This window comes from Strix uralensis, chromosome 24 (genome assembly GCF_047716275.1).
Source record: "Strix uralensis isolate ZFMK-TIS-50842 chromosome 24, bStrUra1, whole genome shotgun sequence".
In the NCBI taxonomy this organism is placed as follows: Eukaryota; Metazoa; Chordata; class Aves; order Strigiformes; family Strigidae; genus Strix; species Strix uralensis.
Window position 1 is genome coordinate 4033271 of NC_133995.1, and position 15182 is coordinate 4048452.

General features: G+C 48.3%; 1 protein-coding gene across 1 annotated transcript in view; it reads left to right on the plus strand.

Moving 5' to 3' along the window:
• GNAI3 (G protein subunit alpha i3) overlaps positions 1 to 15182 on the plus strand; it is a 33233-nt gene that overhangs the window by 3138 nt on the left and 14913 nt on the right. Inside the window, exons 2-3 of the mRNA XM_074893440.1 lie at positions 14365 to 14407; positions 14518 to 14659. Coding sequence (XP_074749541.1) covers positions 14365 to 14407; positions 14518 to 14659 — 185 coding nt within the window. The remainder of the gene's footprint in view (positions 1 to 14364; positions 14408 to 14517; positions 14660 to 15182) is intronic.

Below are 15182 nucleotides of genomic sequence, written 5' to 3' on the forward strand. Positions count from 1 at the left end.
TTTACAGAAAAAGTTTGGAGTCCATACGCTCTTCCCCAGCTCTGTTAAAAAAACTGCCCTAGTTTGGGCTTTGCGGAGTTATGTAGGTTAAGAAAAGGCTCCTGCTTGTACAAAGGGTGGTCGTTCTTTCCCAGCTCTGCTGTTAACCGAGCCTGGGTGTTAGGAGAGCTTGAGTTAGCGACAGACCCAAAACTAGGAGGTTTTTGGTGCATTTGACTTCCTCCTTTCTTCCACGAGCATCATCTTTTCTTGGGCAGAAGAGGAAAGAGCGGGGGATTCAGCTGTGCACTCCCTTCCCCCAGGAAGGTTTGATTATTACAGAATCCCAGAATCATCTCGGTTGGAAGGGACCTTGAAGATCATCCAGTCCAACCGTTAACCCAGCACTGACAGATCCCAACTCCACCAGATCCCTCAGCGCTGGGTCAACCCGACTCTTCAACCCCTCCAGGGATGGGGACTCCCCCCCTGCCCTGGGCAGCCCATTCCAACGCCCAACAACCCCTTCTGCAAAGAAACCCTTCCTAATATCCAGTCTAAACCTTCCCTGGTGCAACTTGAGGCCATTACCTCTTGTCTTATCGCTCATTACTTGGTTAAAGAGGCTCATCCCCAGCTCTCTGCACCCTCCTTTCAGGGAGTTGCAGAGGGCCATGAGGTCTCCCCTCAGCCTCCTCTTCTCCACACTAAACCCCCCCAGTTCCCTCAGCCGCTCCCCATCACACCTGTGCTCCAGACCCTGCACCAGCTCCGTTGCCCTTCTCTGGACACACTTGAGTCACCTTCCATCCAGGAGGTGGTTCGGATGCTGGTGGAGGTGATCTCGGCTTGAGAACTGTGGGGTGGTTGGTGAAAGATGATCCTGGAGCTGTTTGTGCAGCAGCTTCTCCGCAGGAATTTCAAATCACTTCATAATGTTTCCCTTTCACAACTCCGCGTGTTGAGCAACTCCTAAGCTTTTGGGGTTTTTTTTTTTTATAAAACAAAAGTAAACCTGAGCGTTGAATAGCGACTGACCCGAGGTCGTGCCAACCCCTGCCTGCGTGATGGTTGGTTGGTGTGTGAACGCTCTCAGCCGAGCGGCGCTGGGCTCTGAGTGACCGCACGCACCGCTTCGCAGCAGCGGGTAAACGCTTTCTGCAACAAAAGCCAGCGCTCCTGGGAGGCTGGGACCAGCCTGGGAGTCCTCGCTCAAATCCCTCTGCTAAACTCTGCCTCTCTGCTCTTAGTTTGCCTCCAGGAAAACGCTATTCTGCAGGCACAGACATGCCAATTTGCTGATGTAGAAACCTGTGGGATTTTTTTTTTTTCCAGTTGGGGTGAGCAGCCAAAATGGAGGAGGGTGCAGGACCCCTTCCTGGTTAGTTTAGGTGCTAACCTGTATCTTAGCTCTGTTTTCCAGCGCCTTTCAGACGGTCTGGCATGTCGTGCTGGGCTGTCTCAGCGGGGTTTTGTGTGACATGGAGTGACAAAGCTCATTGCTGGATGCACAAAGTTGTCCTCTTGCCAAATCCAGCCCGTTTCACTTCTCTGCCCAGCCTGGCCTGTGCGAATGGCATTTCTGTGGCTCTGGCTGTGCGGGTGCAGCCAGCCTTGAACTGTTTGTGCCTAAAACACACCGTTATTCAGCCTGTTACAGTTTTACTGGGTTTAGACAGTCTGTGTAATTATGTTGAAGCGTCCTGCTAATTCATGCAAAAATAATTAAAAGCATAAGTTTGTTCTAAAATAGCCTTCATCTACAGAACTAACCGAGCAAACTGCAAGCTCTGCTGCTCCTGGAGGCCTCGGCTTTTTTTCTCTGAGACTGATTTTTTCAACCTTTTTTCCCCAAAATTCACCAAAGCTTCCTCAGCGCTGGTGCTTAACATCATTTGGTTGTTTTGGTAAAACCTAGAAAAGTACCTTCTAGGGATGCAAATCAGGGCAAAGCCGTTGTTGCTATTTAGAATATTGTTAACCAGAAGTAGCTTTTCTAGAAGCAGAGCAGCTTTGTTGTGGGTCCCCGTTTCAGAGGGACCATCAGGGTGTCAGACCCAGCCGTTCCTTGGCTCTGGAGCTGCTTAACATCCTTCGAAGGGTGACACGAAGCTCTGAGGTTGGGCACAGGTCTCCAGCTCGGGTTGTCCTGGTGCCGTGGCCACTCATCTGAGCATCCTCCCCAGCTGGGGCTGCTGGGGTGATGCAGGGGACCTGCAGGGAGCTGTTGTCCCCTCTGATCCTTGAGCTATCTGGAGCCTTCCGTGAGCTCTCTATCTTGTGACTCGTGGCCACGGGAAGATTTTTCTCACACAGCAGTCGGGCTCAGCCCTGAGTTGCGTTTTCATAAGATGGAAGTTAAATAGCTCAATCCAATTAGCTTAACTGGTGGGAGCTGTGACGGGATCAGTGCCCGACTCCCAGCTCGGGTTGGGAAAGGTGCTCTTGATGTCCGAGATGTCCCGATCTTCGTGCAGAAGTGTCCCAGCTCTCTGGTGACCGCTTCCCAGCCGAGAATGCTTGAAGCAGTTTGATAATGGGTCAGATCTTCGCTCTGAAGACACAGCACTTCTCATCTGCGCTTTGAGCTTCTAGAAGGACTCCGTGCACTTGTCCTCTGCCGAGATGGACGTAGTATCTGTCTTGGTGCTGGTATTTCCCTGTGGTGGGATGCCGGAGCTACAGCTTACAGCTGTGTTTTCCCACCTGCCTGGGTGAGGAGCAAGCACAGGGTCTCTGTGTACCTTCTGTTGGTTCTTCAGCCCTTTGCCCACCAAAAACAGATGCAGGGCAGGTAAAATGTGTTTTTTATCGACAAAACAATAATTCCTTGGAGTGACTTAACCTCACTAGTCTTCTGAGGACTCAGCCATGATTTAATCAGGGCAGCTGCAGCTCGGAAAAGAGACCCATCTTGCCACCCTGCCTGCTGCTGCCTAGGTGCAAACTTCTGTTTTCTGCACAATGGCACATCCAGTGCCACCAGCCAGCTGTGGGATGGGACTTCTGGCTGGCTGGTGCCACCTGGGTTGTGTATACGTCATGTGCTTGTGGACAGACAGACAGACGAGTGTGTTTGGGCACAGCCCTGGCAGCTGAGGACAGACAGTTTATAGCCCACAGCTCAGCTACAGATGGAGTGACTGGCTGGGGAATTGGGATTTCATCCTACCCTCCAAGAGCCCTCTGGACATGATTCAAGTTTCATTAAATTCTGAGGCAGAGCATTGAAATAACTTTTCTTGGAAGAGGGGAGTGCTCTGTGAAGAAGAATTTTTTAATTAGAACGTGGCTTTTTTTAAGCTTTAAGCAACTATAGCTGTAAAGGCACGATACTCCCCACTTCAGATACATAAGACGCTTGTTCTTCAGGCAAGTGGGTTGAACAGTGTCTCTTAATGACTTCAACAGGGTTTGCATCTGAAATGACTGACAGATGCTGATTATTTTTCATAAACCGGGTGGCGAGGCTCAGGTGATACCCTGCCTCTGTGCCGTCACCTTTTGTTCCCCCGCGGGTACCAGCGATGGCGGCGATCCGATGCCTGTCTCTTATTTCATGTTTTTTCAGTTGGTGTTTAGTAACTTCTCTGCCTTGTTTAACCTTCTCTAGTTACCAGGGTGGCACTGGCTGGGTTTTCTTTAAAAACAAACAACGAGCAGGATCCAAACTCTGGGGTGAGTGGAGGCGCCGGTGGAGCTCAGCCTCCTGTAGTTTTGTGTTTTGGGGTCCCCGTCCACCGCGAACTCCCTCGTGTTTGAGGAATGAGCTTTTCCCTCAGCGGGAGAACTAACAGTCTGTTCCCCACCCAGCTGCTTATTTTGATAAGTGTTTTTAACAACTCGGGACTGTTGTCCCTGCATCAAATTCAGTGGATGTTTGACTTTTTAAAAACAGGCACATCACAAGAAGAAGAAACTTGATACTTGGGAGATCAGGCTAATGAAAATCTTTTCCAAACCGCTCTCTTCCCGCTGTTCCCTCCCTTTCCGAGTCATCTGTTGCTTTCTGATATAACTCCTATTTTATAGGCCTTGCTTGGCTGTTTCTCTGTTGTCTTCCACCCAGACTAGATTCCAAGCAGACCAGGTGGTGCCTTTTTTATCTGGTATCTCTGAGAGCATCCACTTGTGCGAATCCTGCCTGAGAAGGATTGGTACTACCGTGTTATTCCATGGCATGCGGAGGATGAAAAAGCTGCTGTGGAGTGCATCTTCAGGATGACTCTGGTGACAGGTTAGGGAGGATGTTTGCTATGCTTGTGACATGCTGCAGCACTTCACTGGGAGCTGCTCCTCATGCTTAAACTTGGGTCTGAACATAAAAACGTAGGTCTGAACATAAGGAGCTGTCGGTGAGAAAGGGGTGCCCGGGAGGCCCAGACAGGAGAGATGTTCATTTGATCTTCAGCCAAAAGATACATCGCAGCAGCGTGTTGTGTATCAGTGGGTGTCTCGAGTCCACGCTGCTCAACAGCAGGTGCAATTAGTTTAAAACACTCCCAGGAGTGTTGTTCAAAGAGCTGCAAAAACAACTGCAAACCAGAAGTCCTGGGCTGGCTCTTTGCTGGGTTGCTTAAAATGCAGCAGAGGGGCCTTTTCCTGAAGAGGAGAAGGTGTTTGCAGCTGATTTCGGAAAGGATTTGAATGCTTTGGTTGGGGAGGAGGGATCTCGGGGCTCCCTTGGTGAACATTTAGGATACAGGTTGCTGGCGATGGTGCAGGCTGTTACGGCATCCTACCACGAGCGTAGCTGGTGCTGGCTTCGCGGAGGAGAAGGGGCACAGCTGGTATTTACAATTCTCACCCTTGGGCCAGTTGGCCACTTGACGGGGGGAACGAAAGGCTTCGTTTCCACCAGGGAAATGTTTTCTCATGCGTTTGGGTTTGTGGCTCTCGGCAGTTTCGGTTGTGACAGCCCTTCTCCCCCATGCTGGTGGTGTCAGAGTCAGGATTAGGTAATGCGGTTGTTAGCGTCGCTCTTCTGAATCTGATTTGAACTTTGATTTGATTCTGGCCACGGATGAAAATAGTTTTTTGTAGAAGAAATTATTTGTATCAAAGGTGAAAAGGGACGTTGCCAAAGTTCAGGATGCTCATGCTGTCACCCAGATACTCTTGCACACTGGCCTTGCAGTTTGAGTGGAGAAGACCTTCCCCTGTAAGACCAGTGTCCTGTATTCACCAAAAGTCTTGCTTATGGAGTCACTTCTTTGACCTTTATTGTGCTTGAGGGATGACAGTGGAGGAACATCAACAGTTGCTGTCTGTCCACTTCATGGCTACGAGTGGTTGTAAACCAGTTGTCCTCTTAGTTGTGCCTCTCCAAGTTTACATGGTCATTAAGATCTAGTGCAAGAAAGGGGAAAAACCCCCAGCCATCTGCCTGCCAATACTAGCCTTTTTCCATTTTTCCAGTTTCTATCTTTATTTTTATTAGGAAAAGAACTCTCTTAACCTCTTCAGTTTTGTAATTGCATGATTTTGTGCCTATTTCTGCAGCTCCTTAAGCAACTCCTGGGTGACGTCGATGGCCACTCAGATCCGTGTGTGGGTGACAGCGCGTTGGCAGGCGGCTAGCTCCGCCAGCCCGGTGTTTCCCAGTGGTCGGCATGACTGGTGCAGATTTCCTGGGGGGTTTTTCAGTCTTCTGAATGGTCACGGGATGTTTTTAACCACCCTCCAGTGTGAAGCGGAGCTGGCGCTTTGCACCCAGCATTTCCCAGTCCCTGGCTGCCGTTCGGCTGTGGTGTGGTACGGTGTCTGCTTTAAGTGCTGCAAATTAAATGGGTTGCTGGTCTCTCCCAGTGCTGGCACAGACTCCCTGGCATCCTCTCTTGGTTTGATCGATGGGCCTTGGCCTTGGCGCTGCCCTGCATGGAGGCGGTTGCCATGCCAAGCACTCGAAGGCTTGCTCTCCTGAGGCAGCCGTTAAAAACCTCTGCAAAAAGCTTTAAGACAATTGTTACATGTTCAAAGCCTTGAAGTAATGCAAGGCTAATGCCCTAAAAGTTTCAAGGCAAAAAGAAAAAGGCTTATAAAAGACAATGCTTGGGTGCTCAGGGGTTAATGCTCATCACTGAGGCATTTACAGTTTTATGGTTTCAAGTCTTACAGTTCTCTGGCTTATGCAAACATTTTAAGGCTGAATGATATATGTAAGGCTAATTGTTTCCCTGATTTTTTTTCCTATGGGGACGTTATTAGATTCATATGGAAAATAAATGCAATTGCATGCAGCATGAAGTGCCTGCGATCTGTTGTGAGCGTGTGAAAGCGAAGTGGAAACGTGCAGCTCCTCGGCCTGTACCGCAGGGTGAGTCGCGGGCTGGGCTGGCCGCAGCCACCCGGACACGGCTCTTGTATCGGTCGTCTCCGTGTTGGGAAATCCTCCTCTGGGGCTGCTGCTGTTCCTGGGCATCTTCCAGGTACCTTCTGGGCAGAAAAGCTGTATCAGCTGCAGCCCAGGTAAGCCAGCAGGCAAAGCAGTATGCTGCGTTTTGTTTGAAGGCCCCTTGAAGGGATCGCAGGGCTCGTGTTACTTCTGATCTCAAAATGGCATTTCTTAAACAACCCTCCGTTTTTATTTCATCCAAAGGCAGCGACAACTTCAAGTGGTTTGTCCTGTTACATTGGCTCCTCTTACCTCCAAAGTTAAGCCTTACTCAGCCCATATGCCCTATTTTATTTGTATATATTGTTTTTTCCGATGTGTAGTTATTCTCGTAAAAGCGTAAGTGTCAACCTAAGCTGTCCTGGTTCCTGTTGACTTTTCTAACAATAGCTGCCTGTTTGGGGCCCTGTGGTATGATACCACTCCTTTCTCTAAAGTTTTTTTTTTCCCTTTTCCTGATTCCCAGCGCAGCTCTTTCGCTGCATTTGATTCTGCAGTGTGTTGAACCCCTCTTGGCCTTGTGATATCCAAGAGCTTTCCAGGGTTGCGTTGAAATAAAAAAATCCTGACAGGGCAGATGGGAGGACTGTTAGCAGGGATGGCAGCTTGCCCTTGCTTAGAAATACATATACAAGAAGGTGGGGATGTCAGGATTTGAGTTCAGCATGATGAGGTTGGAAACCCCGAAGGAAGAGGACATGATAGTTCAGCTTTCCAGAAATGTGGCTGCACAGGTACAAGGGCTGCAGGAGGGGGTGTGGGGTTGTCCAAGAGCCTTTCCAGGTGGAATCCAAACCAGGAGGGCAGCATTGTGGGAAATGACCTTAGGAGTGTGTTTGTGTGTAAGGGGAAGTATTTGTACCCTTGCTAGGGTGGGATGTTGGATAAATGTTGACAAAAGGAAACATCTGTTTTATCGGGGAGATATCCAACGGGGTTTATGACGATTTGAACCGCTCCTGCTCCATGCTTTGCAATGGCTCCCTTGATATTTTAGGGGCTGGACTCCCAACAGCTTTGTCATGTTGTTGCTTTGGGCCCTTTTTAGTCTGTCAGAGGGGAGATTGTTCAGTTTTGGGTTTTGCAGGTGGGCTGTAACCACAGCCAGGCCATTGGGCATCACTTCACAGCTGCGCCTTAGCAGGAAAGGGTCGTGTTGTCTTCCCAGGTCTGTAACTCAGCCCTGCAACTTCATGTTCTTCAAGTAAAATGTCTGGGGTTATTCCTGAGCTGTTTAAGAGGGAATATTGGAAACACTGAGAAATTCCCGTGGATTTCAGAGTTCAGCAAGGGTTGCAGCATCATCCTGCCTCAGGAATGGTCTGGCAAAGTTTCTGCCAAACCCCTGCTGAGATTTTAAAGCTGATACAGGCTGTTGCTGTAGTTACAAGCTGTGCATGCTCTCCTCTAGAGGCTAGAAATCAGAAACATGTCAGTCTGTTAATTTTTGTGTTCCTCGCTTGTACTTTAATGGATATTCCAGGTGCATCTCTTCTGTGTCTCTAGTAAGAATTTTTCAGCAGTGACCTGGTTTCTTTTCAGAAACTTTCAGATGCTGCAGGGCTTTTCCCTTTAAATGGGGGGTGGGAAATTCCTCACCTGAAGTACAATTTAATGCAGTTTTGATACGGCTTTAGAAGAAACGCGCTTGAGATTGTTAGTACCTTCAGAAACAGTGAACTGGTGCTCGTGTCGGGAAGACGTAGGTAGTCTTTGACCTACCTTCCTTGTGAATTAATAAGTAATTGGTTTAAAAGCAAACATTTTATCCGGAGTGTAGTTGCGTAGACCTGTAATTCACAGTCTAGGCTGTGTTTTGGTAGCTTGCTTGTCGCTCGCTTCCCTGTAATCTCCAGCGCGTGGACATGCCGACTTGCTTGGCTTCCCACCTCCTGCTCCAGGAAGGCCTCTGGCTTCCTTAGGGGAAGTGCTTGGGTGATAATTTCCCCCCTTTGTATGCATCGCTCTCCCAGGGCCAATACTAACATGGCTTGAAAGCTGCTCAGGTTCCTTCCCCATCCAGAGGGAAAAAGGGATCTGGTTGTCGGGCTTCATACAGGGCTTGCCACCCTTTGAGCAGGAGGGAGTTGAGCATTGTCAGATGGTGCCAAGCTCTCCCCTAAGCGCTTGGGGTGTTACTCGGATGGTTTGAGGTTCGCAGGAGCTGCCGTACCCCCTGGCTGGGGCTGGTTTCTGGAGGGAAGGGTTGCTAGCTGAAGGACGTGGTGGAGAGCAAGGACTCCACCGAATTCTTGTGGAGCGTGCATCGATCAAGTGGGGCGAGCCACTACGACAAAAAGCAGCAAGTGCTTTGTGACAGATTAGCTGCTCTTTGTGTCTAGGGTGTGCAAGCAGAGCTGTGGGATAAACAGGTTCCTTGCTGCTAATTTGAGAAAAGAGAAGTTAAGACTTCTGAAACAATTTTTCCATGGAGTTATGACATCCCCGTTTAGGTCAGCCTCGGTTTCTTGTGACGAAACGTGATCCCTGTGTAGCCGTGCTAATTGGAGCAAAAAGGAAAGGTTTGCTTTTCCTTTTACAGTGAGAAACGTCCCAGCAATGCTCTGACTTTCATATTTTTTGAACCCAGTAAGATACGGTGTCATATTTCATGATTTCTGCAACTCTTTCTAGCTCCCCATCTGGTCCCTGCCTGCAATCCCAGAGGCTGGGTGCTTCGCCTGCGGAGTCCGTAAGAATTTCAATGTAACTCTATCCACTTGCACTCGTCATCTTAATTTCTAATGCGAAGAATCGGTTTTCTGTAGGTTGGAGCAGTGTTTCAGTAGCATTTAAATTCCTACTCTTTTTTTTTTTTTTTTTTTCCCCCTACTGAAGGTACTTGACTGAAGGCTTAAGCCACACTGTAAGTGTAAACAACCTGTATCAGGGTAAATGAAGCTGCATGATAACAGGGAACAAAGGGTGCAGATTAAAAGCTGTTTACCAAGTAGGTCTAATATGGATCTCTTTATGCAAACCCTTTACAGCCACTCTAGTGAGTTGGAAAAAGGAAAATAGCAGCTGGTGCGGTGTGTACATCTGCAAATGTTTAGAGAAGTTTCAAGTGTCAGAGAACAGAAGTGAGACCTGGAGAAGCTGAAGCTAGGGCTGGAAAGTAAGAGTAGAATGCAAATGGTTGTGGACCTTGTCTGGGGTGGGGGAGTTAAAGAGTAAAAGCGTAGGCATAATGTGAGAGAGGCCCCTGAAAAAAGCCTTGTGCTGTGTGGGAGGATGTGGTACAGGTATGTCGGAATAGACCAGGGCAATGGTAATGCTTTTTTTTTTCCTGAGCAATTGAGATGAGGCCGTGCCTGACGTTGGCCATCTCATCGGCAAGCAGCTGCCACCCCAGCAGGAGCTCCCAGCAAACGATTATGGAGCTGGAGGGCAGACGTTTTTAAATGACTGTTTAATGAGGTACCTTGTCTGGATGGCTCTTGCAGGAGCAGAGAGCGAGCCTGGGAGAGGACCTGGAACATCAAGAAAAACTCCTTTAGGAATAACACCCCAGAGGTGGTGACTTACAGCTTGGCCGTGCCTTTGTAGCTGTGACTGCCAATAGCGTCTGCTGTAGGAGCCAGCTCTGGGTTGTATGTTGGTAAGGAGAGAGGTTTAGAGGATGTGGGTCACTATTTCCTACCTCTGCTAGTCCCGTAGGGTGAGTAACTTCTGTGGATCGCTGCTCCTCTAAACTCCACTGAAGTGTGTGGGGGTTGGAAGTGAGAAGGGAAGGAGTTAACTGAATGTGGTTTGAATTAGTGTTGTATAACCAACTTGGCTATGTTGTCATGGCATAATTGTATCTGATACTGTTTTGTCAGTCAAATGACAGGTAGTACAAGTTCAGCATTGCCTGCTGCAGCAGCAGATTATTTTAAGATAATCTAAGGAGGAAATGACAGCAAATATGACGACGAGCAATAAAACCCAAAGAGGTTGTGTTCAAAAGTTGCTTCTAAACTCCTGCTCTTGGGACTGGGCCGAACACCGCTGGTTTGGGACACAGAAGCTTTCAAATCACAGCACTTTAATCCAGAGAATGTGGAGGATGGCTGTGGAAAAGAAAAATGAGGTTTTGTGTCCCTCACCAGGGTGGAAGTGCTGAGTCTATAGAGCATTAACGTTTTCACATCTGACCGCAAATGCTGCCGTGCTGAGCGCCTGAGAAGCCGTATCAGGAGCACACAAATACTCCCAAGCCCTTCCTGATGCCATCTCTGTTAAAATCCGTGCCAGCCGGAGGAGAGGCACAGACATCTTGGCAGCTGGGAGAAGAGGCGATAACAAAAGAAAAACCGCCTGCTGAAGGGAAGGATGTTTCCTGCAAGCTGCTGGTTTCAGACAGAGTCTCGCCCTGCTGGCATAGTGTGCTTCAGGCCCTGGGATTTGCTTGGGTGGAAGGTGTTAACTGCAACATCTGAGCAGATTTTGGGGGATTCTGCTTAAAATGTGCTTCGTTTTTCATCCTGGTTAATGCTTCTTGAATGGCTTTGAAGGTGGAATCTTGAGCTTTGAACCAGCAATAGCTTTTCTTTAAGGCTTGAGGGAAGGAAAAAAAAAATATTGAATCGCCTTATGCTTAGGAATAACTTAAAAATTGAAATTCTTTGGTTTGCAGACATGCAACTTGGCAGTCTGGAAGTATTTTGTTATGAGAGGCTCTAATCTGGTAATACTTCAACCTAAACTAAACGCTAATTGATTTAAATTGCACTACATGGCCTATCTTGGAAACAGTTCTCCTACTGTGCAGGGCAGCTGTTAGTGTTACAGTCCCTCGAGGGGCATGTCGAGACAGATAAACTCAAGGCAGTATCTGAGCAATCAGCATTTAAAGGTGTTGGTGCTCTTAGATGTATATCGGGGCTGTGGCCCCCCCAGGAGCTGCGCAGGAGAGGCACTGGGTACTTGTTTGTTGAACACCAGCGTGTGTCTCGTGTTGCCTCTCCCTTCTCTTGTGCAAAATGGATCCAAAGAAGCAGAAATCCTCGTCCAGCCGCCCTGCGATGGAGGTACGACCCCGTGACACCTGCAAATGGGTTTAACGAATTAAGGCACCATTTGACTTGAGTTTCCTCCCGTTTGGCAGCCTGAGAACCTGCCGTGAAAGTGCTTGTCTGACTGCGGAAGCTCTTGCTGTGTGAAGAGGCTGGTTTGCATCTGCTCTATTCGGGCGCCAAGAGCTGTGAAAATACGTGGCTGTTTGTTTGGTTTGAAGTTGTCTTAAGTGCAAATAGGAAATGCACCTTCAGCTCGAAAATGACCTTGTCTGATGTTGGGGAAACTTTCTGTTGTAATTTAATACAGCAATGGCTCCTCAGGAATCCTCACCAACATCTGGGAACTGACCAGGATGAACTTGGGAGTGGAAATACAAGTGCGTGGCTGCAAAGGCTGCATTGGCCTCGTTCGGTCCTGACGTGCCAACAAAGGGCTGGGCTCAGGTTGGCACAACCCGTTCGCCCCTGGTGAATGAGCTGCTTGTATCTGGCTGTTGTGTAACTGTTCAGGAAGCAGCAGTTGTGTTTGCTCCTTCCCAGCCACCGCTGTAACCTGCACCTTAACGGTCCTGCCAGTGCTTTTAATTCCCTTATCAGCCAAAAGGGTTTTCCTAGCGATACTGGCAAACAAACCCGAAGGAGTGTGAAATAAGCAGGCAAAAGGGTGTACAAAGTTCCAAGCAAGGGAATAATTCGTACCCATCACAAACCGTACAAAGTGACCTCTTATCTTCGGGGATTTGATTTCCTGGTTCCTCTGCTGATCTGACATGAAGTCGTGAGACAGAAGCGAATTGTGCTTTTTAAAAAGCGCTGCTGCTGTCACACCCTGTTTGTGAAAGTAGGTGCTGCTCCTAGGAGCTGGCCTTCCTGAGGCTTCCAGGATGCGAGAATGAAACTGGAACGTGGTGTTGTCCTCTCTGGGTGTTGCGAGGGGCTTGGGAAGCTCTTTCCTGGAAGCTGTGTTTCCCAAAGGCAACACCAGAAAGCTTTTCTGCTTTTTTTTTTTTTTCTGAAGAAGTATGCCACAGCCTGACCCTGGCATTCCTGAAAGCTGGTCTTTTTTTTTTTTTCATGTTGGTCTGATAATCTAAAAATAATTTTTCTCTTCCAACAAAGCTCGCCTTGCCTGTAGCAGTGCCGTTCTGGGTTAGCACGCTGCGCTGTGTAGGCTCTGCAGGCTGGGACATCTGGTGCCTTGTGCTGGAAGCGAATGGGAACTTGGGTCTTTTGGTCCATCCAAGATCTCTTGACTCATATATCCAAATCCAGGCAGGCTCGACTTCATTCCTTTGCCCTCAGCAAACCCAGTTCTGCAGCTCAGCGTGAGCCTTTTAGGCTGAGGAACCCTGAAGCCACCGGCTGGTCCGGCTCCTTTGCAGTGACCTCCCGGTGTTGCGGTCACAGGAGGTGGAGTAACCCAGGACCTGCGCTTCTGCTGACACTCAGTAACACCGTGTGTGCCTTCCACATGCTTCCCGGCTGGGACATGGCTGCTGCTGACTGCACAGCTCTGGAAACCGTGATAACGGGGGGGGTTTGAATCCTGGAGTAGGCGTCTGCTCCACCGAGCCGCGTCGGCTGCTGCACGGGTGCGCAAAGGTGGTTCCTGCCTCGTGCCTGTGGGAGGGGGACGCCGTTTGTGAGTGCTCTGTGGTTTGAGAGAAAAAGCTGTGAAAAACAGATTAACTAGCTGTTATTTTGCAGACAGACGGGGATAACTCAGCCCCCCCAGGTCTGCAGAGATTTGGCAAGCCAGGTTTCTCTGCCTTTCTTTGGAGGAAGGCTGTTTGCAATGCAGGCATGGCCAAGTGCCGCAGCCTGCAGGTCTGATATTTCACCTGGAAATCATCCTGTGGCAAGGGCTCATTTCCGAGCTAAACCCGCGGGTCTCTTTATCCTCAGTTTCCCAGAATAACAATCCTTGTATTGTGGGGAATGATAGAGAATAGAGCTTGTTAATCAATTAAAATTTGCCTTGCATGTTCTGTGGGCGGATGCGTATGGGTGTGCCACGGCGAAGATCCCCGAGTTGTCTGGTGGCTGTGGGAACCAGCGTTGGCAGCTGGAGGGTTAGAGCGGGAGCCCATGACCTGCTGGTGATTCAGACACCATAGTTGCCACTTCAAGTCTAGACAGGTATCTTCTTAAACAGCTCTGGCAAAATTCAAAGAGGTGTCTAGCTCAGGAGTGATATCCATGTGCACTACGCACCAGCAATGGGTCGTGGGGGTGCTCTTTCCTCTGTAGGAAAAAAAGCGTTAGTTTGAATGACTATGGGCAACACTTGGCTGACTTTGTGCTAAGTGGACAAGAGAACTTCCAAGATCCGTTTTTGATGTTCCTGCTCTGCCGTAGCAACGTGTTTCTGGGCTTTAATGTCTTAAGCTGCTTCACCTGGATCTGCAAGAGCAATTTGTGTGTGCTTTTGAGCTCTGTTCTGGGTCTACTTCCCTTCCACTGTATATCACACAAGATTGCTTCTGAATCTGATGTTCCTAGTAAAAATGCTCTGGGATCTGTGATTAACATCCACCTGGTTATTTAAGGCTTGCACAGCTCAGTAATGGTGGGCAGCAGCTGATGGCGTTGATGCACTTAACTGTCAGGCTGCCTTGGCCCGTAGTTACTGAGCTGGAAGAGAGGGCGGGTAGATAGTCTCTTAGATAAATCCTTGTCCCAGTTTTTCAGACCTAGCCCCAATGATCTAGAAGTGTACTCTGGAAATTCAGAAACTCTAGTTTGTTTGGTTGTTTTTTTTACGGCTGAATGCACAATGGCTGTCAGCATCTGTAAATAAAACCCGGGAAGGACGTACCTGTGGCTGTGCTCTGCAGTGATCCCTCCCGAGGGGCTGGGACCGCTGCGGTTACCAGCAGCAGTGCACAGACCCCATCAACTTCTGTGCGGGAACTGGAAGGAGTACATTCTCCCTTTCCTTTGAATTTCATGTGATTGCTAACTAGAATATTTTTGTGCTTTTTTCAGGTGCTGGAGAGTCTGGGAAAAGCACCATTGTGAAGCAGATGAAGTAAGTGAGAGTGCAGGCGTGTAAACTGCATTTCTGTACGAGATGAAATAAAAAAAATCTGCGGTGCCCTTCTGGTTTGGCTTGGGAATGATGGCTTGGTTTTCTTCCAGGATTATTCATGAGGATGGCTACTCAGAGGAAGAATGCAAACAATATAAAGTGGTTGTCTACAGCAATACTATCCAGTCCATCATTGCGATCATAAGAGCCATGGGAAGGCTAAAGATAGACTTTGGGGAAGTTGCCAGAGCAGTAAGTATTTCACTTATTTTTCCCTTAGTCTGAGTCTGTGCTGTGAATTGTGTTAATGAATCCTAGAAATTCAGTCCCCTTACAGTGGAAATATGTTTCTTACAAGATACAGTAGCAAAAGACCTTTCATAATCTTTAGCATAGTACCACTACAAAGTCTCAAGTATTTTACTGAGGTTACAGGTAAGAACCTTCAGTATTTTAAATGCTCAAAAAAAAAAAAAAAAATCCCCAAACCTTTGTCTAAACTATTTGAACTTTTAACAAAATTCTCAGCTTTGGTTTAAATTGCTTGACATCACTCTTCAGTGGGGTTCCACAGTATTGTGCCAGTTAATCTTTAAGCTGAGCCAAATTTTAATCATTTTCACTACCTGTAATTGTCCTTTTAGTTTTTGGGGGTTTGAGGCCCTGCTTTTCCTCGCACATCCAGTTCTGCTGATTCCTTGGGGTGTTACTGGTGTTCACCTCCAACACTTCAAGATGGGAGGAATTGAAATGGGGAAGGCTTGACCCCTGTGAT